Raw genomic sequence first — 27740 nt, forward strand, 5'->3', positions numbered from 1 at the left:
TATATACTCCTTCCACCTTTCTGCTTTCCCTTCTTTGCTTAGAACTGGGTTTCCATCTGAGCCCTTGATATTCATACAAGTGGTTCTCTTTTCGCCAAAGGTCTCTTTAATTTTCCTGTAGGCAATATCTGTCTTACCCCTGGTGGAGTGTCGTCGTAACTGCCGCCTGCTTCACGTCTGCTGTGCAGCGAGCTACTTTAATTTAAGTATTAACTGTATTTTTCTTACTTGTCACTTCTTCTTCCGTGTGTATTTGCTTTTAGGAAGCTTTATTTTTCGAGTGCTCTTAATAGTGTTCTATAGATTTCGTGTTTGTTTTGAATACAGTAAGAGAGAGTCCCTGTAGTCAACCATAGTGCCAGTAGTGCTAGAGTTTGTTTTCAATACAGTCCAGAGACAGGTAGTGCTATTTTCATTGTTTTCTACAAGAAGTGGCTAGCAACCACAGTTTAGTGAATAAGCAGCCGCCTTTAGTGAATTAGCAGTCTAGTTAAAGGTTGATTAACTCCCTTCAGTAAATTGTTTCCTTAGGATGGATAGGATGTGTGACTGCTGTGTACGGACGCAGGAGGAGCTGGCCGCTGTTCGCGAACAGCTGAGCGTGTTGATGGCCGCGGTCAGCCGTCTTCAGGCTGCTGCCTCGGAGTGTAGCGGCAGTGGGGAGTCTGGTGCGTCGCAAGGTACACCCAAGGTGTTACATGCTTCACCCACTGTCCCTGCTGTCGAGACATCTTCGCGGGTACCGGGCGCGGTTGGGCTACCCTCTCCCCAAGGGGAGTGGCGGGTTCAGCGGCGTTCGCGGCGCACGAGACGGAAGGTCAATGTGGAGGCTGGCCGTGTGGCATCGCCCGCTCTGCCTGTGAGGGGACATGTGGCTGCTCCTTCAGCAAGGTCCGAGCAGGCACACGGGGGGAGGGGTTTATTAGTTATTGGGAGCTCCAACTTTAGGCGGGTGATGAAGCCCCTTAGGGAAATAGCGAGAAGGTCGGGGAAGAAGGCCAGTGTTCACTGTGTCTGCTTGCCGGGGGGTCTCATCCGAGATGTGGAGGAGGCCCTACCGGCGGCGATAGAGAGCACTGGGTGCTCCCGACTGCAAATTGTTGCTCATGTCGGCACCAATGACTCCTGCCGTCTGGGTTCAGAGGTCATCCTCAGTTCGTACAGGCGGTTGGCGGAATTGGTGAAGGCGGAAAGCCTCGCTCGCGGGGTGGAATCAGAGCTAACTATTTGTAGTATCGTTCCCAGAACCGATCGCGGTCCTCTGGTTTCGAGCCGAGTGGAAGGCTTAAACCAGAGGCTCAGACGATTCTGCGGAGATCTGGGGTGCAAATTTCTCGACCTCCGCTATCGGGTGGAGAAATGTAAGGTCCCCCTGAATAGGTCAGGCGTGCACTACACGCCGGAAGCGGCTACAAGGGTAGCGGAGTACGTGTGGAGTGCACATGGGGGTTTTTTAGGTTAGAGAATCCCCTCCCTAGGCCCGATAAGACGCCTCCTGAGACGCGGCAAGATAGGAGTAGGCAAAATGCAACAGGGAATAACAATATTAATGTGCTAATAGTAAACTGCAGGAGCGTGTATAGAAAGGTCCCAGAACTGCTCTCATTAATAAACGATCACAACGCCCATATAGTACTAGGGACAGAAAGTTGGCTGAAACCAGACGTAAACAGTAACGAAATCCTAAACTCAGATTGGAATGTATACCGCAGAGACAGGCTGAACAGTGAAGGGGGAGGCGTGTTTATAGCGGTAAGAAGTGCAATAGTATCGAAGGAAATTGACGGAGATCCGAAATGTGAAATGATTTGGGTGAAGGTCGCGGTTAAAGCAGGCTCAGACATGGTAATTGGATGTCTCTATAGGCCCCCTGGCTCAGCAGCTATTGTGGCTGAGCACCTGAAGGATAACTTGGAAAATATTTCGAGTAGATTTCCCCACCATGTTATAGTTCTGGGTGGAGATTTTAATTTGCCGGATATAGACTGGGAGACTCAGACGTTCATAACGGGTGGCAGGGACAAAGAATCCAGTAAAATTTTTTTAAGTGCTTTATCTGAAAACTACCTTGAGCAGTTAAACAGAGAACCGACTCGTGGCGATAACATATTAGACCTTCTGGTGACAAACAGACCCGAACTATTTGAAAAAGTTAACGCAGAACAGGGAATCAGTGATCATAAAGCGGTTACGGCATCGATGATTTCAGCCGTAAATAGGAATATTAAAAAGGGTAGGAAGATTTTTCTGTTTAGAAAAAGTGACAAAAAGCAGATTTCAGAGTACCTGTTGGCTCAACACAAAAGTTTTGTCTCAAGTACTGATAGTGTTGAGGATCAGTGGACAAAGTTCAAAACCATCGTACAATATGCGTTAGATGAGTATGTGCCAAGCAAGATCGTAAGAGATGGAAAAGAGCCACCGTGGTTCAACAACCGAGTTAGAAAACTGCTGCGGAAGCAAATGGAACTTCACAGCAAATATAAACATAGCCAAAGCCTTGCAGACAAACAAAAATTACGCGAAGCGAATTGTAGTGTGAAGAGAGCTATGCGAGAGGCGTTCAATGAATTCGAAAGTAAAGTTCTATGTACTGACTTGGCAGAAAATCCTAAGAAATTTTGGTCTTATGTCAAAGCGGTAGGTGGATCAAAACAAAATGTCCAAACACTCTGTGACCAAAATGGTACTGAAACAGAGGATGACAGACTAAAGGCCGAGATACTAAATGTCTTTTTCCAAAGTTGTTTCACAGAGGAAGATTGCACTGTAGTTCCTTCTCTTGATTGTCGCACAGATGACAAAATGGTAGATATCGAAATAGATGACAGAGGGATAGAGAAACAATTAAAATCGCTCAAAAGAGGAAAGGCCTCTGGACCTGATGGGATACCAGTTCAATTTTACACAGAATACGCGAAGGAACTTGCCCCCCTTCTTGCAGCGGTGTACCGTATGTCTCTAGAAGAGCGTAGAGTTCCAAAGGATTGGAAAAGGGCACAGGGCATCCCCGTTTTCAAGAAGGGACGTCGAACAGATGTGCAGAACTATAGACCTATATCTCTAACGTCGATCAGTTGTAGAATTTTGGAACACGTATTGTGTTCGTGTATAATGACTTTTCTGGAGACTAGAAATCTACTCTGTAGGAATCAGCATGGGTTTCGAAAAAGACGGTCATGTGAAACCCAGCTCGCGCTATTCGTCCACGAGACTCAGATGGCCATAGGCACGGGTTCACAGGTAGATGCCGTGTTTCTTGACTTCCGCAAGGCGTTCGATACAGTTCCCCACAGTCGTTTATTGAACAAAGTAAGAGCATATGGACTATCAGACCAATTGTGTGATTGGATTGAGGAGTTCCTAGATAACAGGACGCAGCATGTTATTCTCAATGGAGAGAAGTCTTCCGAAGTAAGAGTAATTTCAGGTGTGCCGCAGGGGAGTGTCATAGGACCGTTGCTATTCACAATATACATAAATGACCTGGTGGATGACATCGGAAGTTCACTGAGGCTTTTTGCAGATGATGCTGTGGTGTATCGAGAGGTTGTAACAATGGAAAATTGTACTGAAATGCAGGAGGATCTGCAGCGAATTGACGCATGGTGCAGGGAATGGCAACTGAATCTCAATGTAGACAAGTGTAATGTGCTGCGAATACACAGAAAGATAGATCCTTTATCATTTAGCTACAAAATAGCAGGTCAGCAACTGGAAGCAGTTAATACCATAAATTATCTGGGAGTACGCATTAGGAGTGATTTAAAATGGAATGATCATATAATGTTGATTGTCGGTAAAGCAGATGCCAGACTGAGATTCATTGGAAGAATCCTAAGGAAATGCAATCCGAAAACAAAGGAAGTAGGTTACAGTACGCTTGTTCGCCCACTGCTTGAATACTGCTCAGCAGTGTGGGATCCGTACCAGATAGGGTTGATACAAGACATAGAGAAGATCCAACGGAGAGCAGCGCGCTTCGTTACAGGATCATTTAGTAATCGCGAAAGCGTTACGGAGATGATAGATAAACTCCAGTGGAAGACTCTGCAGGAGAGACGCTCAGTAGCTCGGTACGGGCTTTTGTCAAAGTTTCGAGAACATACCTTCACCGAAGAGTCAAGCAGTATATTGCTCCCTCCTACGTATATCTCGCGAAGAGACCATGAGGATAAAATCAGAGAGATTAGAGCCCACACAGAGGCATACCGACAATCCTTCTTTCCACGAACAATACGAGACTGGAATAGAAGGGAGAACCGATAGAGGTACTGAAGGTACCCTCCGCCACACATCGTCAGGTGACTTGCGGAGTATGGATGTAGATGTAGATGTAGATGAGACAAGCCTCTACATCCTTACATTTGTCCTCTAGCCATCCCTGCTTAGCCATTTTGCACTTCCTGTCTTCGCAACTATAGTCTATCAAAGCTGAAACATGACGATCCACTTCCAAGCCATCGGAATGCGGCTACCTCCTCAGGGTTCCGTCCCCTGCCATGGTGTCTGAGGTGAGCCTCGCTGGAATGCCACTGTTGACGACGGCAAGCCACTGCAATGGTAACCTAATACAGCCATCTCCGCTGTGACTACTTTTAACGAGTTCATACAAACCTCCATACAGGACAGTCTACACACAAAAAGGATCAAAATATATCATTTAGTTTCTTTGCTTTGAATGAATTAGGATTTGTTGTGAACCTTTATGTACGTTATTCTTGTATATATGTATGTATCTATTTTTCTTGTAAATACGTCATACAACGTAGCATTTCTCACGTAAGAAGCACATGACTTGTTGTCAATGATCTAACGCTGTATGGGATTGGCGAAGAAACAATCGGTTCAGAAACAGGTATGTGATCCAGAACGTAAATAAGTATAACGTAGAGTGCATAAATAGCCGAAGAGGTCAATTAAAGGTCTATTACATTAGTGCCGATAAATCATTGACAAGAGAAATAACAGTTTGAAAAATCTTGGGTACTGCGCATGCGCGACGGCTACTGTGGCGTTATCAAGCTGAAATTCGTGCCACTTGTGTGCGAGACTTGAGGCGTGACATTTGTATATGTGTTTGCTGGTTCGCGTGGCTATCTCGTGAGTCATTCAGTTTTAAAATGAAAGCTGAAACAGAGTCATGTCAATTCAAATCCCTACATGGAAAGAACCCAACGGAAATTTGCAATTTTTAGAGAGGGGTGTGTGGGAGTAGTGTAGGGATCGTAACAGAATATCTCGGTGGTCTGGTCGTTTCCGTAAAGGTCCGATAAGCACTGAGAATAACCCAAGAAGTGGAAGGCCATCAACTGCAACAGACTATACCTCTCAGATTGTTGTTAATGACATTTTGGGAGCGGATCGACGAAAAACATGTGAGGAAATTGCATAGGAGGCCAGAATGTCTGTCACTTCGGTTTACAGAAACATAACAGAAAATTTAAAGATGACACAGTTGCTACCAGATGGTTTCCATGTAATATGGATGAAGAGCAGAAAGCCGGTCGCAATAGCATTCCTTCGACGTTATCGAGCAGAAGGAGAACAGTTACTGAAAAAGATTGTTGCCCTTGATGGGGCCCGGCCATGAGACGTTTAGCCAGAACTGAAGTCTCAATCATCACAATAGAAAAGTTCTGACTCTTCACACCCCAAAAATTCCGCCGCTAACAATCAAAGGTGCAACTGATGACGATCTTATCGTATGGCATAAATGAAGTCATAGCTACAAATATAGTGCCCCAGTGACGTCTGTAACAGGCGCGAACTACGAGCTATTTCTGCAAAATGTTCTGCGCCCGAAAATTTGTCAAAAAAGGCCTGGCGTGCTTGTAACTGGTGTACTCACGTTGCACAATAATGCAAGACCCTAGATTGCCCTACAAGTGAGAGAAACGCTCGACAAATGCGGATGGGAAAATACTTCCCCATCCTCCATGCAGTCCTGACATAAGTCCACCAGACTTCGATTTGTTTCCCAAATTGAAGGAGCAACTCTGTGGGAAACGTTTCGATAACACTGATGAAGCTTCCATTGAGGTGACCCGAGTAACCAGACAGCTCGACAATGAAGGTGCCCTGCCCGGAATGTAGAAGTTACCAAAACGTTGGGTAGCTGCCAAAAGTAAGACTGGAGGCTATATTGAATATTTTGTAAAATATTTTCTTCAGTTCCATCTTACAGAGTGCAGAATTTTTGAAATGGCTTTCGCGGTTGTAGGAAATGCAGAATACAGGCTAAGACTAACTGGCAAAATCTAAGGAAAATTTAATTCATCCACGAAAAAAGTGGCTCTTTTGGCCGTTTATCGATAAATGCTTCTTAGCCTCAGACCCTTACAAAGTAGGCTTAATGGAGGAGATAGAGAAGATCCTAAAAAGAGCTATATCTCTCGTTACAACTTCGTTTAGTAAGACCGCTACAGAAATGCTCATCAGACTCCAACAACAGACCCTGCAAAAGAAGAGTTGTGCATCATGGAGAAGTTTGAGGATGGGCTGTATACCACTTCCTTCCGCATACGTCTCGTGAAATGACCACAATGAGACAATCAGTGAAATTAGAGTTAATGCGTTCTTCCCACACACCATTCCTGAACGGAACAGGATTTAGAGGGAGGTGATATTGATAGCAGAAACTCCATCCGCCACATACCAATAAGTGGCGTGTGGAGTAAAGATGTGGATCAAACAGTGAAAGCGTATACTTTGTATGGTTTGCGTTCCGTTTTAAGAAAAGGTAGTTTTTCACGTATCTCAGTCTCAGTGCCCTCTTATTTCCCGAAGTACCGTGTGTGTCATACAGTAATACGGGTATAATTTTGCGATTTGCTTCCGTGATATAGGTGGGGTTTGTCTGCAAACATAAGTGGTAATAAAGTTCATAGCAAATAAATAATAAATTAAAATGTACTAGCTGATGCCGAAGTTTTACTGCGTTAACAGCCAAAATGTAGCATCGATACACGTTTTTTAGTTATTTTATGGTGGGAGCCAGTGAGAAGAAGTATCGAAAAGATCTGACTACATGTGCAAAATTTGTTGGAAGGTGCTATGTGCTCTCATCCTTAAATACTGAATGAATATAGTCTACGTAATTTGCGAGCCGTAAGTTACTCTGCCTCCAGACATATAAACAGTTTCCAACTTTAATGTAAGATTGTACCTCTTAATGAGATGATTATGACAGCATTTTTAAATTTTAAATTTGGTCAGTTATCATATGAGATACAAAATATCAAATTTTTGTTGCCCCTGGAAGCAGTCAGATAGGAACCAGCTTGTGGGTCGGGTGACCGTAGCCGGCAAGTAAAACTGATTGTAAACTTTTGCCTGTATCTTCTCAGAATATTCGTCTTTCTTTTCTATGGTAAAGGTGCACTTACGAAAGGAAGCATAAGTCTCTACACCACAGGCCTTGAAACGGATAATGCCATCTCGATACAGGATAACTGATAAGGTTCCAATTTGCTCCTACCCCACAGCAGTGAAATATATTGCGACAATATGTGCTATTTCTCGTTTACTTTCTCTGGCTCCTCATGTGGGAATTCTATACAAGCGAAGTCTCCCAGCAACGTCGCACATCGATTGTGGGAAGAATACATGAAAACATCAAATAGCTAATGTAACAGAGGCTTTAGCAAGTCTGCCTTACTCACGAGTAGGAATAGTGAGACACGACTTCTCGCTTTTACATTCCGTTTCACATTTAATTTTCCAAGTAACGATTCATCGAGTCAAACAGCCGTGTTTGGCTGTATATTTTATTACGATTCCTATTACTGTTGTGTTGTGTTAGTAAACGGGACTGAGATCGCAAACGTGGATTTTAATCTTGACGATGTAGGATTGTCTCCTGCGTCACGCATCTAGCGACATACACAACTTACGAAAAACAATAACTTTCCCTTCATACGTTTCACATGTGACTCAAAGCGGCGTCTAATTTCATCAATTTGTGTAGGTATAAGGAACGTATTAAACATGCCACACGTAATGGACAACGTTTCGAGATTGCAGCCGAATGACATCGATTTCATCCCTCGATATTTCAGCTGACAACCATGCAGTCATCTATAGGTGAGTGTTTAGCTCTGTAGATTGCTAGTTCACGTCGCTATACTGAAAATTTGCCTGGAGACGGATGCGCAGAGGCAGCAGCTGCTCCAGCGACGTTTGTCGAGTTTCGTCCCTTCTTCGTCTATTGCCCCACAAAAGCCACAATAGTGCGTGCGTAATGGTGATACTACATACGCGATCTCTGTCTGAATGCGGGCTCACAGAGCTAAGATTCAGATGTCAAACTAATAAAATTGACTATCGTTATTAATCTCATTAGACATAGAATGTTTCCTTTCTCTGGATATTACACAAATCACTGAGACCCACACCTTATACAATTGAACACCGCTAACAGGGTTAATCAGATGTTCCGCCAAACGTACATCTACTGACTCCTTAATTACTGAATCGCGGAAGGATCTGGTCGAGGCGAAGATTTTCGTGGGAGAATAACCATGAAAGACTTTGAGGAGAGAGCATCTGATTCGGCAGAACTTAAACCAAACCTCTTTTTACGGTATGTAGATGATACTTTTGCAGTGTGATACCATGATGAAGAAGAGCCATCACGCTTTCTGTAGCAGCTGAATTTAGTCACGAAGCGTTAAATTTACGATGGAAGTGGAGAAGGGCGGCTGCCTGCCGCTTTTTGATGTGTTGATCTGTCATAATATCGATGGATCAGTCGGGAATTCCGTTTATGGTAAGCCCACATATACAGACCCGTATCTGCAGACACGTAACGTGTATCCACAGGACATGTGGCCGGTAGTCGAAGAAGTGTCATGATGATCTCTCCATTGGCAAAAGATTCCGGAATAGTCCCCCAGTCGGATCTCCGGGAGGGGACTGCCAAGGGGGAGGTTACTATGAGAAAAAGATTGAATAATCAACGAAAGGATAACGTTCTACTAGTCGGGGCGTGGAATGTCAGAAGCTTGAACGTGGTAGGGAAACTAGAAAATCTGAAAAGGGAAATGCAAAGGCTCAATCTAGATATAGTAGGGGTCAATGAAGTGAACTGGAAGGAAGACAACGATTTCTGGTCAGATGAGTATCGGGTAATATCAGCAGCAGCAGAAAATGGTATAGCAGGTGTAGGATTCGTTATGAATACGAAGGTAGGGCAGAGGGTGTGTTACTGTGAACAGTTCAGTGACCGGGTTGTTCTAATCAGAATCGACAGCAGACCGACACCGACAACGATAGTTCAGGTATACACGCCGACGTCGCAAGCTGAAGATGAACAGATAGAGAAAGTGTATGAGGATATTGAAAGGGTAATGCAGTATGTAAAGAGGGACGAAAATCTAATAGTCATGGACGACTGGAATGCAGTTGTAGGGGAAGGAGTAGAAGAAAAGGTTACAGGAGAATATGGGCTTGGGACAAGGAATGAAAGAGGAGAAAGACTAATTGAGTTCTGTAACAAGTTTCAGCTAGTAATAGCGAATACCTTGTTCAAGAATCACAAGAGGAGGATGGTATACTTGGAAAAGGCCGGGAGATACGGGAAGATTTCAATTAGATTACATCATGGACAGACAGAGATTCCGAAATCAGATACTGGATTGTAAGGCGTACCCAGGAGCAGATATAGACTCAGATCACAATATAGTAGTGATGAAGAGTAGGCTGAAGTTAGAGACATTAGTCAGGAAGAATCAATACGCAAAGAAGTGGGATACGGAAGTACTAAGGAATGACGAGATACGTTTGAAGTTCTCTAACGCTATAGATACAGCAATAAGGAATAGCGCAGTAGGCAGTACAGTTGAAGAGAGGAATGGACATCTCTAAAAAGGGCCATCACAGAAGTTGGGAAGGAAAACATAGGTACAAAGAAGGTAGCTGTGAAGAAACCATGGATAACAGAAGAAATACTTCAGTTGATTGATGAAAGGAGGAATTACAAACATGTTCCGGGAAAATCAGGAACACAGAAATACAAGTCGCTGAGGAATGAAATAAATAGGAAGTGCAGGAACGCTAAGACGAAATGGCTGCAGGAAAAATGTGAAGACATCGAAAAAGATATGATTGTCGGAAGGACAGACTCAGCATACAGGAAAATCAAAACAACCTTTGGTGACATTAAAAGCAACGGTGGTAACATTAAGAGCGCAACGGGAATTCCACCGTTAAATGCACAGGAGAGAGCAGATAGGTGGAAAGAATACATGCCTCTATGAGGGTGAAGATTTGTCTGATGTTATAGAAGAAGAAACAGGAGTCGATTTAGAAGAGATAGGGGATCCAGTATTAGAATCGGAATTTAAAAGAGCTTTGGAGGACTTACGGTCAAATAAGGCAGAAGGGATAGATAACATTCCATCAGAATTTCTAAAATCATTGGGGGAAGTGGCAACAAAACGACTATTCACGTTGGTGTGTTGAATATATGAGTCTGGCGATATACCATCTGACTTTCTGAAAAGCATCATCCACACAATTCCGAAGTCGGAAAGAGCTGTCAAGTGCGAGAATTATCGCACAATCAGCTTAACAGCTCATGCATCGAAGCTAAGAATAATAAACAGAAGAATGGAAAAGAAAATTGAGAATGCGCTAGGTGACGATCAGTTTGGCTTTAGGAAAAGTAAAGGGACGAGAGAGGCAGTTCTGACGTTACGGCTAATAATGGAAGCAAAGCTAAAGAAAAATCAAGACACTTTCATAGGATTTGTCGACCTGGAAAAAGCGTTCGACAATATAAAATGGTGCAAGCTGTTCGAGATTCTGAAAAAAGTAGGGGTAAGCTATAGGGAGAGACAGGTCATACGCAATATGTACAACAACCAAGAGGGAATAATAAGAGTGGACGATCAAGAACGAAGTGCTCGTATTAAGAAGGGTGTAAGACATGGCTGTAGCCTTTCGCCTCTACTCTTCAATCTGTACCTCGGGGAAGCAATGATGGAAATAAAAGAAAGGTTCAGGAGTGGAATTAAAATACAAGGTGAAAGGAGATCAATGATACGATTCGCTGATGACATTGCTATCCTGAGTGAAAGTGAAGAAGAATTAAATGATCTGCTGAACGGAATGAACAGTCTAATGAGTACACAGTATGGTTTGAGAGTAAACACGAGAAAGACGAAGGTAATGAGAAGTAGTAGAAATGAGAACAGCGAGAAACTTAACATCAGGATTGATGGTCACGAATGAATGAAGTTAAGGAATTCTGCTACCTAGGCAGTAAAATAACCAATGACGGACGGAGCAAGGAGGACATCAAAACCAGACTCGCTATGGCAAAAAAGGCATTTCTGACCAAGAGAAGTCTACTAATATCAAATATTGGCCTTAATTTGAGGATGAAATTTCTGAGGATGTACGTCTGGAGTACAGCATTGTATGGTAGTGAAACATGGACTGTGGGAAAACCGGAACAGAAGAGAATCGAAGCATTTGAGATGTGGTGCTATAGACGAATGTTGAAAATTAGGTGGACTGATAAGGTAAGGAATGAGGAGGTTCTACGCAGAATCGGAGAGGAAAGGAATATGTGTAAAACACTGATAAGGAGAAGGGACAGGATGATAGGACATCTGCTAAGACATGAGGGAGTGACTTCCATGGTACTAGAGGGAGCTGTAGAGGGCAAAAACTGTAGAGGAAGACAGAGATCGGAATACGTCAAGCAAATAATTGAGGACGTAGGTTGCAAGTGCTACTCTGAGAAGAAGAGGTTAGCACAGGAAAGGAATTCGTGGCGGGCCGCATCAAAGCAGTCAGTAGACTGATGACCAAAAAAAAAAAATCTGCAGGCGTCTAGCCACCACCCATCACAAACTATGGGCGTTCTTCGGACATTGGAGCACCGCGTACATGTTGGGTCCATTGTGTCTGATGGTATGGAGATGCCGTGTGGCTAGGGCCTCCCGTCGGATAGTCCGTACGCCTGGTGCAATTCTTTCGAGTTGACGCCGCCGCGGCGACTTGAGTGTCGATTGGGATGAAATGATGATAAGGACAACACAACACCCAGTCCCTGTGCGGAGAAAATCTGCGATCCAGCCGTGAATCGAACCCGGACCGTTAGGTATGACATTCCATTGCGCTGACCACTCAGCTACCAGGGTCGGACTGTCTGACGGTGACAGCTTCGCAAAGGCCGTCTCCGTGGATAATCACTCTGAATAATCTCCTCATCAGATCAGTACAGTTTTAAGAAGGAAGAAACCACCCACAAAATGAAGAGGAGAAGGAGCGTTTCAAGTCCAGGGTTTTCCTCCCTTACACCGGCAATATTTCGACTAAATTATATAGAATCTTGAGGAAACATCATGCCAAAGTAATCTTCCGCCCACCTGCAAAGACTAGTGCTCTTCTCGGTTCGGCAAAGGATTATTCGGGATTGCCGAGAGCTAGAATTTACAGAAATCTTTGCCAGTGTGATAAAGTTTACGTTTGTCAGACACAGCGCACAGTGCGTGAAAGGCGCTTTGAACATGATCGCCATATCTTCCTTTCACAGCCGCGCAAATTAGCCGTAAACCGAGCGTTGTATGTCTACAGGACATTTCGAGATTATTCTTTTCGGTATAAAATTAGTGAGGTGAATTAGCATTCTCCAGTGTGAAACACTCACTTGAAGATAGCTCAATGGTTGTCGGCCGAAATATCGTGGCAATGAGTCGAGGTCATCCGGCTGCAACCCCGAAACTTCATCCAATACACTTTACACCGGGAAAATTCACATATCATGTAATGGACATGATCGGCGAACATTTGAGTCATTCCACACAATGCTTTTACGTAGAGGAGACAGTATAACTACGCCGAAATCTATCAGACGCACCTGAAGCGTCTAGTGCTCCTTGTAAAGCACAAAACATTAGAGCGACTGCTCGGCTATTTTGGGGCCGTGACTCACCTTGTTGACGGCGACGAGGCTGGCGCCGCAGTTGATGAGCATCTGGACGGCGTCCCTGTGGCCGTGCCACGCCGCCATCAGGATGGGCCGCATGCCGTACTGCGGACACAAAAGCACCTCGTCACATGTCGTTCTGCCCTACACGTCAGCTCTTATTTTATTTTGTTTTTGGCTCAGTGATTTACGAATTCTCTAGGAATTTACAACGTAAGGGTACATGAACACTGACAGAAAAGAATCGCAGCACCAAGAAGGACTTGTGCGACATAAACGAGAGTTGGTAGACGTGTTTCTACAGCTAAAAGATGAGGTCTATTCAGATTTCGCGCCAGCCACATAAGATGTGGCGCCAATAGCGCCACTATCAGTATGAAATCAGATTTGCTTTAGATACTCGTTGTAACGGCCTCCAGCAGTAGTTACCTTTCAGATTGGACGTGGTCAGTTGATGTCAGTAAAGAATTTCTTTAACACTAGAGTTCAATTCTTTTATCTTGGCGGTTCGCGCATGCCCGCCCAGACGCAGCGCCATAGTATAGCTCGCAAACTTACGTTTAGGGGGGAGCGCGCAGTTTATGAAGTAAAGCCACCACGGCCGCATTAACCCTTTCGCTGCTACAGAGATGAGCTCCCCACATTCCGCGATGTGCGCGATTTTGTCATCACTGCACTGTTCGCCTGTGCAGACACATGGTGTTTCGACTGTTTTGACACACTTTATCATTCGATTTCACAAAAACTATTTGGCCCAAAAATTCGATTTTTACATATCTTCTTGACTGATACCTTCCCCCCATAAATGACTTAATATTGTTTCGAAGTTCAACGCAGTTATTGTGAAGCATTAGATGTAGTAAACCACTGCACGAAATTTTGAAGATTTTGTAGAGGTAAAAGTCCATACTTTCTGTATGGTCGATTTTAGTTGCCACTAGAAATTTCATGAAAATTACATAGAAACAAATAAAATTCATGAAGTAAGACACTTCGATATTGCTCTTAAATAAAGAAATTATTAAGCACCGAACAAGGTTTGAACTCAGAACCTTTCGCTTAGTAGCCATACACGTTAACCATTACACTAACGCAGCTCGTCATTTAACCTGCCTCCAGGAAGACTTTAAAATGTCATGCAAAATACTGACAAACATTGTTGGTATGACTATGAATTACTCACGTTTCGTCGAAGTGCAATAGAAACAAACAATTACCGCTGTTCTTTATTGCGAAAAAGCAGTTAGTGAGAATGATACAAACACCTTTCCTTGCTATCGCCTGAATTAGGAGGCTTATTACTTGTTTGGTTTAATTAATTAATAGAATATGAAGCAATTGGTATAAAGAAAGCTTTTTCCAAACTTTCTATAAAAGAAAGTCAGCTATCAAGACACTGTTTTTGTTCAATTACTTTATTTATGACTGAACGTTTTTAAAACTGAGGACACTCGTCCGTGCTCTGCACTGCAGTCGAGCTATGGCAACGTCGTTTTCTGTTCATTGGCTGTGTTTGCTGACGTCAGATGCGCAGAACGAACCTAAACTCGGCCGCCGTCATTAATGACGTGCACTTAAGAACCGTGGCTGGGTCACTCGTCACCCACTTGATATTCTTTTATTTGTCACTCTTTTGTATTATTGCCTACAGTGTTACATTTCTGTGACTTTTTATGAAATAACGTAATTAGTGATTATAATTTATTTCACATTTTATGGCGAAAACATAAAAGAGAAACATGAAGATTCACCTAGAACTGCGGAAGGGTCAGTTCTGAATCGCCCGGCGCAGTCGCTGTAACAATCGCATTTTTCATGTAGCTTCATGCCTATTGTTCGTGTGTGTTTGGTCAACAATCGCAAAACTCGTTTTTACTTCACTTCCGGCTGTCGTCCCAGTTTTCAGCAGGGGACGAGAGGGAGAGAGGTTCAAACAAGTCTGACCCTGTATGCAGATATTGCGCACCCAGAGTTTTGTACCACGAAAACGGGTTTAGTAGTACATTCTGTCCGTGTAGATAGTGCTCGTAACTTACGAATATATTATGGCCAAATTTCTACGCACAGAAGAGGACATTATAAATGGTCTAAATTAGATTTTAGGTAATGAATCTGAGGGCGAACCACTGGAGTCTTTATCTGCGGAAGAATTCCATCGGCAATAGTTCCGGATTCTTCATCAGAAGACGATGTTACACCTGAAAAGGTTCTACTGAATGCTAAAGAGAAAAGGTATGCTTGTTTATGTGTTTTGTTTTATAATAATTTTTGTTTATGTGTAGGTTACGTAGACAAAAAATGGTTCAAATGGCTCTGAGCACTATGGGACTTAACATCTGAGGTCATCAGTCCCCTAGAACTTAGAACTACTTAAACCTAACTAACCTAAGGACATCACACACATCCATTCCCGAGGCAGGATTCGAACCTGTCACCGTAGCGGTCTCGCGGTTCCAGACTGAAGCGCCTAGAACCGCTCGGCCACTCCAGCCGGCTGCGTAGACACTAATTTCAATTGCAACGCTTACGTTTATACTTTGTTTCGTGTTGAATTTTTACAAGTTACATATTACATTTATGAAAGTGTTTTTTTTTTGTTCTAATATTACACAATACATTCAATATTAAATCGCGTTCTAATACGCATAACTACTATTACAGGAACAGCTGCCACATAGACTAAGTCAACTCGAGGAAGTGGACGTTCTCAAGGTCGGCGTGGAGAACAAAATGCCCATGGTTCTGGACTACTTCATTTTCCTTCAGGTAGCGATATTGTAACACCCCATGGAACAACCTGGAAAGTTGGAGTAATAGTTGACTGTTCGGCTGGAAGATATGGACAACAGAATGTTTTCAAAGATAGGACAGGACCATCTCCGCATGCAAAACGAAATGTGAATGAGACCTGCTACAGTGCATGGCATCTAATGATAACGGACAAAATTTTGAAACATATTGTAAAATCTACAGAAACTGAAGCACGTCGTGTACTCAGTTCAGATGAGTGGACTATAAAAATAGAAGAACTGGAAGCTTTTATAGCTATGTTGTACGTCCGTGGTGTTATTGGAGCTAAGAGCTTAGAACGAGACACATTGTGGTCAGTGAAGTGGGGAAATAATTTTGTGAAATCAACAATGGCTCGTGACAGATACAGAGAGATAATGCGTTATCTCAGATTTTACATTAGATCCACAAGATTAGAACGACTAAGAGAAGAAAAGTTTGCTTTGGTATCAGAAATCTGGAGTGAGTTCATTGCGAATGCACAGTCTAGCTTCATACCGGGTCCATATATAACAATCGACGAACAGCTTTTTCCTTCAAAGTGCCGTTGCAGATTCACGCAGTTTATGGCCTCAAAACCGGACAAATACGGGTAAAAGTATTGGATGGCGGTAGATGAAGACTTAAAATATATTGTGAATGCTATCTCTTATCTAGGAAAGGATGACACTAGACAGAGTGATGAGTGTCTTGGTGACTTTATTGTAAAAACATTTATGCAACCTTACCTCAACAAAGGAATAAATGTCACATGTGACAATTGTTTCACCTCCTTAGCGCTGTCTGAGACACTGAAAGCTAATTCTACGAGTCTTGTTGGCACAATAAATCGATCTCGCAGGGAAATACCAGTCTGTATCAAGAAGGCAAGATAACAGTTATACAGCACAGTATTGTTGAAAAAAGATGATACCACACTGACTGTTTATCAGGGTAAGAGCAATAAGAGTGTCCTGATTCTGAGCACTACGCATCCTTATGTGACGATTGAGGATGGTATAAAAAAGAAGCCAGATACAGTTACGTTTTATAGCTGCTCTAAATATGGAGTGGACGTGGTCGACCAAATGGCTCGCAAATACTCTGTCAAAGCACCACCGAGACTTTGGCCTGTTCACACATTTTACAACTTGCTGGATTTGGCTGGGATAAATGCATGGGTATTGTTCAATTCTCTAAATGATAAAAAATTGAAACGCAGGGATTTCATCCTGCAGCTGGGGGAGGAGCTTGCTGAGAAGTACGCAGAGACTAGAAAGACTAGCGTCCCTGTCGGACCTGAAGATACTCCTGACAGACAAAAAAAGCGAACACGTTGCCATGTAAAGCCTAACTGTGAAGGAAACAAATCATTTGTAAAGTGCAACATCTGCAAGAAAACTGTGTGCAACAAATGTACATAAAAAGACTATTATTTGTGTTCATTATGTAACGGTAGCCAGTAAAAACACCCAGCAAATACATGTAAGTTTTAAAATATAAAATTATAATTTGTGTAAATCTTGTTTATTTTTGTTAATTTCATTCTAAATTTCCTAGTGCTTCCAACAATAGATCCATTGCCAGTAACAGTACCCCATGATATAGGGGAAATAAAGGAAAAGATCGCGGGTCATTAGTGACTGAGCCGCGGTTCTAGGTATGTCCAAATATCAGCGGTTGTAGTGTTAAGGCGCCAAAGATGCCATCAACAACACCTCATCGAGTTTCAACGAGGTCTTGTAATAGGACTACGAGAAGCCTGATGTTCCTTTTGCGATACTGCAAAAAGACTTGGCAGGAACGTAGCCACTGTTCATGACTGCTTGCAGCGGAGCTCTCGAGTTGGTACTGCCAAGAAGACCGGGCTCCAGGCAGTCACCTGGCATTATCGAGAGGCAAGACCATCGATTTCGTCGTATGGCTCTGGCGCATCGTACTGCTTGTGCAGCAGTAATCTGAGCAGAAGTTGGCAATACAGCGAGACAAATAACTGTTACAAATACTGTTACTTCAAGGACAGCTCCGAGCCACATGATCTGAAGCAATCATTCCACTGATCACAAACCACCGCCATTTGCGATTTCAATGGTGTCAAGCGGAAGATCATTGGAAGGCAATGTTGAAGTCTGTTTTGTTTCCTGATGAGAGCTGGGTCTAATGCTGTGCCGATGATGGCCGTGTGTTGGTCAGATGGAGGACAGTTGAGGCTCTGCAACCAAGCTGTAGCCTCGGGTGCGATTTCGTAGGACTGCAGGAACACTCTCGTGGTTATCCCACGCACCGTGGCTAAAAAGGTGTACGTCAGTCTGGTGATTAGACTGTTCATGGATGGCAGCATTCCAGGGGATGTTTCCCAAGAGAATAGCGCTCGCCCAAATATCGCTGTTGTAACTCAACATGGTCTACAGAGTGCCGAGATGTTGCGTTGGCCTGCTCGACCACCAGTTCTGTCCCCAATCGAGCACATATGGGACACCATTAGATGACAACTCCAGTGTCGTCCCCAAACAGCGTTAGTACATATCGATCAGAATTAACAGGCATGGAACTGCATCCCACAAAGTGACATCCGGTACCTGTACAACACAGTGCATGCACTTTTTGAATGCTTGCATTCAACGTTTTGGCGGTTTAACCGGTTATTAATGTATCAGCATTCCACATTTTCAATGTGGCTACTTACATTAATCTATGATGTTTCAATATTAAGCATTCAAAAATATGTTACCTAAACAAATGTATTGTCGAAATTTCATTACTCTACATTAATAATTTTTTTGTGTTGAAACTTTTTCCGTCATTGTATATGACTCGTAACGCAGTTTCCTGTACTTCACAGACACATTTAACACAAATCTGTGTGGTCCCGCGGGGTGGGGCAATTATTACTCGGGGAGGAAGAAAACTCATTCCCATCAAGTGGCTGAACCAACCTCTCGGCGTCTCCCATGCAACAATGCCATACGACTCCTTCCATTACCATGGAAAGTTTGGTATTGTGCAAGGATATATTATGATTGTACCCGTTCGTTTCGTTTAGCCAATTGACTATTTGATAGCCGGCAGCGGTGACCGAGCGGTTCTAGGCGCTTCAGTCCGGAACCGCGAGACCGCTACGGTCGCAGGTTCGAATCCTGCCTCGGGCATGGATGTGTGTGTTGTCCTTAGGTTAGTTAGTTTTAAGTAGTTCTAAGTTCTAGGGGACTGATGGCCTCAGATGTTAAGTCCCATAGTGCTCAGAGCCATTTGAACCATTTGACTGTTTGCTTCGAGTACTTACTAGTTCTTTCAGCAAAAGCTATTCCACGTCCACGCTGTAAACCCTGGCATTCCAATCAGATTTGATGTATCAGAGGTGAGATAATATGCGAGCCTCCAGTCGCTTAAAATGAACCATTTTGGCGGAGGGAGACAACTCTGACAGAAAAACTGGCAGGTGATTCTGCCACATATTTGCAGTCCACCTACGAACTGTCGCAATTATGAAGTAGCATTCCATACCAGAGGGAATCCTTTTGTACTCTCATAGTCTTCACGACGAAATCTTTAAACACCCGAACAGTATTTGCGCCTAAAGGCTCTCTTCGATCGTTTGGCTGTTTCGCTGGTGAGTAAGTTTCTAGTCTAGAATTGGTCCCATTTCTCCAGCAGTTGGAGTATTGCTATGGCCGGAGACACTAAACTGTACGCGGGTGCGTCAGCGCAGTGCTGTGTCCTACGCACAGAAGATACAAAACTATTTGTGATGTGCTCGTTGGCGTGTGGACTTTCTGTGCAGCACTGACGGGGTAAAAAGGCGATGGCTGGACGATATTTGGCCGAAATATCAGTCGAAAAAATGGTATTTATTAGACAAACGGAAAACAGTTACCGTACAGGGTAAGGTATCTAAGCCAGGCCACACCGGAAACAGTAAATATATCGATCTGTAGTTTTCAAAAATATAATGTGGTGAATCTTCTGGCATTCGCAAGTAGTGTTTCACGTTATGCCACGTACATAGTTTTTCTCTGGAGTAACCATATGTTTTTTTTTCTCTCCCATACAGGCCTTCGAGTTAGACTTCAGTGGCTTAACAAGTGTACAATCCGATGAAATAGTAACAAAATAAAAGTGCTGCAAGCGACTGCCCTTTCGCGAGGAGAAGAGGACTCACCAGCGTCTGCCGTACTGGACCAAATGTAAGCAGACACGAAACTTTGGTTCGCTTCGAGGGTTTATCATTATGACTGTCATTTCAAGAGCTCAAAATATTGTCTTTGTGCATTAGCTCATGCTATACACCGATTCCCGACGGAATAAACAACACGTAAATTCAACGTGTTAATCTGTACCTGTCGGTATTTCTCTTGTCTTCTGGAATCGTTGGAGCTTTCTTTCTTCTTATTTTTCCAACGGGAGTCCAGGGGTGTTAAGCCTTGTGACCTTACAGGCTATTTTGAGTTTCCTGAACGAACGATGCAACCATCATGAAATTTGCACATGATTTCTAAACGATGCTCCTATAATAAGCAAAATATTGCCCAGAAAAGTCACATCACTTTGAAGTTTTCATAGAGATCGTTCAGGAAAATGTAACCGATTTTGCAGGTCATTGTCATGAAGCTATTGACATAGAGTAAAGTGGAATGGGTGAAATGCGTTACAGATGACTGCTATTCAAGCTGCCTCCTACTAACGCGTGTGTTCTTTGTTACCTCAGCTAAAATCTTAATTTCATCACTCTCATCAGTTGCTGATATTTTTCATCAGGGTATTTTTTTATTCACCCTTAAAGTTAGTTGAAATGCTTTATAACATCTCTGTAAAGGCGGATCACGAGGCCGTGGCACGATCAGGATATTTTTCAGATACAATCGAAATGTTGCACTAATATTCTGACGACATTGCTCATAAACGAGACCCACATCCACTTTTACGGCTGCCTAGTACACTGTGAAAGTCTGAACAGCTTCATTAGTAAGTTGTCTGATCGCTACAACAGCAGAGCAGGGTCTGAATTGCTTCAAGCTCAGAGTTAAAGTCAGGAGCCGAACCAGTGTTACGTGTTTGCTTAAATTTGGTGCAAAAGTCTGTGGGACCTCCTCTTCCGACGTCGTGGCAGTGGTCTGCAGCGCTGTTAACTAGTTACTATTTGGTGTATTTCCACACGTACGAGGTCGGTGAAGTTCTCTTCGAAGCCCTGTAAGGTAAGTGTAATAATTCGCCACTTGAAAACATTAAAAACTGCTTGCATGTGTTCGATACTTAGCCACATTGTCACTTATGACACAGCAAAAACTGCAACTCAGTTTATTTACTTCTTATACACCGAAGAGCCTAAAAAACTATTACATCTGTCTAATAACATGTAAGATCCTCGCGAGCACGCAGAAGTGAAGCATCACGATTTGGCATGGTGTTGGTTAATGTCTGAAGTAGTGCTAGAGGGAATTGACACCATGAATCCTGCAGGACTGTCCATAAAACCGTAGGAGTACGAGGGGGGGAGATCTCTTCTGAACAGCACGTTGCAAGGCATCCCAGATATGATCAATAATGTTCAGGTCTGGGGAGTTTGGAGGACAGTAGAAGCGTTTAAACTCAGAAGAGTGTTTCTGCAGCCACTTTGTACCGTTTCTGAAGGTGTGGGGTGTCCTGCTGGAATTGCCCAAGTCTGTCGGAATGCACAATAGACAAAAATGGATGCAGGTGATCGGACAGGATGCTTACATACGTGTCACCTGTCAGAGTCGTCTATAGGTGTATCAAGTACCGTTACCCAAGATGGCGGCGATGACATCATCCTAAATGGCGGCCATTACATCATCTGATAACGTCATCCACGATGGAGGATTTTGACGAGACGTTTGAATTTTGGCGGGAAGATAGGTCAATTGGGCTACCTCCACTAACCTATCCCCCCTCCCCTGGGTGCGTTCCAGCAGTGCAGTGTCCTTTATGTTTTGTTGTTAGCTTTGACGTGAAATCACTATTTACGAACGTGCCAATGGATGAAATTATCCGCATCCTTCAGGAGCATGTCCCGCCAGACATATGCGAGCTAGTTGAGTTGTGCCTGACTTCAACGTACTTCAAATGGCAAGGAAAATACTACGAACAGACAGACGGCGTAGCATTGGGGTGTCCCCTATCTCCGCTGGCAGCCGACATTTTCATAAAAGCCTTTGAAACAACGGCCCTTGGTTCAGCTCCCTTACGCCCACGTTGCTGGTTCAGATACGTGGACGACACGTTCGCTATATGGCCTCGTGGTGAAACGGAGTTACACCAGTTTCACGAATATTTGAACAATATGCACAGGAAGATACAGTTCACGCTGGAAGTAGAAAAGAATGGTGCTATCCCATTTCTAGACGTCAAGTGTACAGGAGAACGGAGGGCACACTGGGTCACAGAGTATATCGCAAGCCTACACATACAGACAGGTATCTGCACGCTCAATCCTACCAGCACCCAGTGCAGAAGAACTCTGTCATCCGTTCTTTGGAAATCCATGCGCAGCACCTAAGTGATGCTCAAAACATCACACCTGAGCTTCAAAGGTTACGCACAACGTTTCTAGCCAATGGCTACAGCCATAAGTGGATCAACACAGCTCAAATGGCTCTCAGCACTATGCGACATTAACTTCTGAGTTCACCAGTCGCCTAGAACTTAGAATTAATTAAACCTAACTAACCTAAGGACATCACAGGATTCGAACCTACGTCCGCAGCGGTCGCTCGGTTCCAGACTGTAGGGCACAGAACCGCACGGCCAGTCTGGCCGGCGATAAACGCAGCCTTGTCGACGAACACAAATAAGAAAGATAAGCAAGAAATAGACAAACTGCAGCCAACAGTGCGCTTACCTTATGTGAAGAACGTTACTGACCGAATAGGCAAAAAAATTCGCCGCGTTGGGGAGCGGCCTATCTTCTATAGTAGTCGTAGTATCCAGGACGTGCTAGGTTCCACTAAGGACAAGGTGGTTGCATTACAATCTGCAGGCGTTTACAAGGTGGACTGCGAATGTGGAGAGGCATACGTCAGCGAAACTGGTAGGCCAATAGCAACGCGCATTCGGGAACACGAGCGTTATATTCGTCTAGGACAACACAACAAATCCGAAGCGACAGAACACCAGCGAGACTGCGGAAAAGACATAAAATTCAGCGAAGTCTGTGTGTTGGCCAAGCTGCCAATTATGACGAAACGCAAAATCAGAGAGGCCATCGAAATACTTAAACACGCTAACAACATGAACAGGGAGGATGGACTCAGGCTTGCCCCACCTTGGCTGTCAGCAATCAGAGCTCAAGAGACCGCACTGTCAACAGGAGGTGCGAGCACTACCGGCGAGTAACTGCCGCCGCGCGGCCGACGTCCAGCAGTTGGTAGACAGCAGCAAGCTTTTGATTCGACGGTGACCACCAGTCATGGTACTTAACTCAAGAGCCAATAGACAACAGAGGTCACGTTGTCCATCCACCGCAATAACCTATTAAAATAAAGTTCCCTCTCCTTCTTCCTTAAGTGACCAATGAAACTACCTTTTTAAAATTATGATGTAATGGCATGCGTAGTGAACACTAACAACAAAATATAAAGGACACTTCACAGGTAGAACGCACCATTAGACCCAAAAGAAGGCCGCTGCAATTGTGGCCGAAACGTTGGTTTTTCTCCAGCAGCAGTAGTTTTTACATTATGACGCAGTACCATACCCAGAAAACTTTTATGTCGACTGACTTTGGCAGCGGAAGCCTACGCAGTTGTAGTAGTAAATTTATCACACTGTTACAAAACTCACGCTCTGACATGTTTGGTGTCATGCCACACAGCACACAGACCTTTAAACTACTTCTAAATAACGCTCTGCAGACACGTAAACAACTCCTAAAATACCGAAGTAATTTCAGTACAGATGTGAAAACTCCTCCTGAATAATGCGGTACACTGATGTGTAGACACGCTCAGTACTCATAAACTGTCCAAATAACGTATAGTGCTGCCTACAGACCTGCTCGCAATATAATCCAACAGACACATGCAGACACCACCCTCCAGCCCCGTTTGCTGCGTCGCAAAGAAGGCTACCACACATATTCCCAGAAGTCGAGATCCACTGGCATTCTCAAACCACACACAGGTGCCCGCAAGCATGATTTGGAGACGTCCCTTTAATACTTGACACCTGAGAAATACCTCTCGAAATATGTGATCAGCCAGACACCGTTGCTGAAGTAACTGGATGTGACCGAAGACCTATTTGCAGAGCATAGACGCTCCAAGAGTGCATACACATCCACCCCACCATGAGCCACCACCAGACACAAGACAGTGCGAGCGACGACTCTCACGCTGCTGCTTCTATTCTTGGGTATACAGTTAAAATTCTCTGAGTGTTACATAGATGACCCAACTCCAACGTGCACTCACACCAGTCCCATATGGGAGACACCTCTGGGTCAGCAAGTGTGTTTTACGATTTCTGATGCAATACCTGGGGATACTGACATCACCGAATAGCACAGGGTGCATTGTTCCTAGCACGACATGCGAGACGTGTCTATCCATGCTTAACTGCACAGTTTGACTGATGCAACGTCAGAAAGTGCGAATGCATAGCTACAAAAAATTGCAAGTGCATAGCTAAAAGCAATTACAAGTGCATATAACAAGGTTCTCAATCTTATACTGATGACACATGGCCATCTAAAATAAGAACCAAGTGGAACTCTCGGAAATTGTGTAGTGCCCCAGAACTAATTAATGTCCGCTTTCTTGATGTCTCAACTTGTCTGCATGAAAGTTCTTGTCCTAACAGAACCTGTTTACAAAGAGAACGCATAATATGTCGAATGCATTCTTACTTGCGGCCCTAACGTGACACCCCCTCCATCATGTGTTACCCTTCTTGCTTTCAACATATGTAAACATTCTCATGGCTATGTAGAGACTCCTATATCCCAGCACAAAGGCTGTCTTGTGAATGAATCGAGCATTATGATTGGCTATTATGAAACCTACTGATGCAGCCAGTGTGGAAGCAGCACCAGTCTCTTCTTTCTTTCTGCAGATGGATCTTTCCGAGGCAAAAAACTGTTTTACACAGATCGCCATATTGCATCAACAATTAAACACTGGAAAGTGCACTACATATCCTCAAATATGGAAAGACTCAATTACACTGTTCTCCCACTGAGGATAGGAGCTTGAATATTAGAGCATGAAACCGATCTCCAAACCTGCAGTATATCACTGCCTACTGTTTTGATGTAGTACACATACAATTCGTATGCCATACAAAATCATCCCTTTTACATCACTAGTACATATACCACCGAGACAGACAGCACTGTATATACCCCTTACAGCACTAGATATTTCCCTGCCAGGTCGGCAGTCATCCAAGCCGGACAGGTGACCAGAACACCCTCAGTGGACCTAAGTCACTCTCAGAACTCTTCTACAAATTCAGGCTTGCTTCCCCTCAGCAATAACGTGTTGCTGTTTCTGGGCTGGATCTGATTGCTAGCTTGTATTTCTACACCCATCTCTGGACTCTGGGACTACAAGAACCGATGTATTTTCGCATGGTTTGCGATAATAATATACCATTTTCGAGATACTTCTCGATATTAAGCACACGGCAGCATCCTACCGATCGCTGACGGAACACAATTCCCAAGATATAGACTGAAAATTATTTCTCTATGAACCCAAAACATCAGCAAGGTTGAATGTGCTCTGTACCACTGATTAACTAGAAACTTATCCCATGTGAGAGGACCTTTATGTGAAAAAATTGACAAAAAAATAAAAATAGAGGCAACTGATATTTCCACTCACTAATACTGATGTTGGTGATGTAACTGATTCCAAATCATCCCTATAATTTACAAAGTCAAAACGTGTTTCTCATGTCTAGAGAACCAGCAAATGTGTCTTTCACCTGCTAGTTGTACACACCACAATCCATGTTCCCTCAACTAAATAAAGGCGCGAAATCTGCAGAAGCAATGAACAGAAAATTCACATGGGCGGGAATAACGACCCAGCACAAACACACGTCCATATTGATTCTTCTCAAATTTCCATGGATTCGGAAGGCTATCCAAAACGTTCTAAGTATAAGGTCGCTATTCTGCCATCTAGAAGACGACAAAGTTAACTCAGATACATTCCTATGATCCAAAAGGCCTCGACATTCAGACAGATCCCACTGATAATGAGAAATGTGAGTAAGGCCTACGACATACCACGCATAGGCAGAATCATCCTAGAAAACTGGTCACATACACTCCTGGAAATTGAAATAAGAACACCGTGAATTCATTGTCCCAGGAAGGGGAAACTTTATTGACACATTCCTGGGGCCAGATACATCACATGATCACACTGACAGAACCACAGGCACATAGACACAGGCAACAGAGCATGCACAATGTCGGCACTAGTACAGTGTATATCCACCTTTCGCAGCAATGCAGGCTGCTATTCTCCCATGGAGACGATCGTAGAGATGCTGGATGTAGTCCTGTGGAATGGCTTGCCATGCCATTTCCACCTGGCGCCTCAGTTGGACCAGCGTTCGTGCTGGACGTGCAGACCGTGTGAGACGACGCTTCATCCAGTCCCAAACATGCTCAATGGGGGACAGATCCGGAGATGTTGCTGGCCAGGGTAGTTGACTTACACCTTCTAGAGCACATTGGGTGGCACGGGATACATGCGGACGTGCATTGTCCTGTTGGAACAGCACGTTCCCTTGCCGGTCTAGGAATGGTAGAACGATGGGTTCGATGACTGTTTGGATGTACCGTGCACTATTCAGTGTCCCCTCGACGATCACCAGTGGTGTACGGCCAGTGTAGAAGATCGCTCCCCACACCATGATGCCGGGTGTTGGCCCTGTGTGCCTCGGTCGTATGCAGTCCTGATTGTGGCGCTCACCTGCACGGCGCCAAACACGCATACGACCATCATTGGCACCTAGGCAGAAGCGACTCTCATCGCTGAAGACGACACGTCTCCATTCGTCCCTCCATTCACGCCTGTCGCGACACCACTGGAGGCGGGCTGCACGATGTTGGGGCGTGAGCGGAAGACGGCCTAACGGTGTGCAGGACCGTAGCCCAGCTTCATGGAGACGGTTGCGAATGGTCCTCGCCGATACCCCAGGAGCAACAGTGTCCCTAATTTGCTGGGAAGTGGCGGTGCGGTCCCCTATGGTACTGCGTAGGATCCTACGGTCTTGGTGTGCATCCGTGCATCGCTGCGGTCCGGTCCCAGGTCGACGGGCACGTGCACCTTCCGCCGACCACTGGCGACAACATCGATGTACTGTGGAGACCTCACGCCCCACGTGTTGAGCAATTCGGCGGTACGTCCACCCGGCCTCCCGCAAGCCCACTATACGCCCTCGCTCAAAGTCCGTCAACTGCACATACAGTTCACGTCCACGCTGTCGCAGCATGCTACCAGTGTTAAAGACTGCGATGTAGCTCCGTATACCACGGCAAACTGGCTGACACTGACGGCGGCGGTGCACAAATGCTGCGCAGCTAGCGCCATTCGACGGCCAACACCGCGGTTCCTGGTGTGTCCGCTGTGCCGTGCGTGTGATCATTGCTTGTACAGCCCTCTTGCAGTGTCCGGAGCAAGTATGGTGGGTCTGACACACCGGTGTCAATGTGTTCTTTTTCCATTTCCAGGAGTGTATATGTTTTATCATTGTACATACAATAAAATGTTACGATCACAGTCACAACTGAATGAAATTCGACAATGAGCGAAGTATCAGAAATAAACCTTGCTGACGGCTGTATCTATGGAAATAGAAATATCTGTACCATTCTCATGATTTGAATGTGGAATACTGTGATAACAGTGCTATCATAGTATTCCACAGTCATCTCCTTTGCACATGTCGAAACACAAACACATACTTTATAAGCCTGATGCTTGAGATGAACCCATCACGCATCCCCTACTACTATTAAGGGGCTCCGGAAAGGCTCAAAATCATGAAGAGTTCAATT

The 27740-nt window shown here is 44.3% G+C and overlaps 1 protein-coding gene across 5 annotated transcripts in view; it reads right to left on the bottom strand.

Annotated features, from left to right (window-relative positions):
* Window positions 1-27740, bottom strand: part of LOC126094678 (ankyrin repeat and death domain-containing protein 1A-like) — a 787090-nt gene that overhangs the window by 282187 nt on the left and 477163 nt on the right. For all 5 annotated transcript variants that reach the window (XM_049909192.1, XM_049909195.1, XM_049909194.1 and 2 more), the window contains exon 5: window positions 12947-13045. In XM_049909192.1, coding sequence (XP_049765149.1) covers window positions 12947-13045 — 99 coding nt within the window. The remainder of the gene's footprint in view (window positions 1-12946; window positions 13046-27740) is intronic.

This window comes from Schistocerca cancellata, chromosome 8, assembly GCF_023864275.1.
Source record: "Schistocerca cancellata isolate TAMUIC-IGC-003103 chromosome 8, iqSchCanc2.1, whole genome shotgun sequence".
Classification (NCBI taxonomy): Eukaryota; Metazoa; Arthropoda; class Insecta; order Orthoptera; family Acrididae; genus Schistocerca; species Schistocerca cancellata.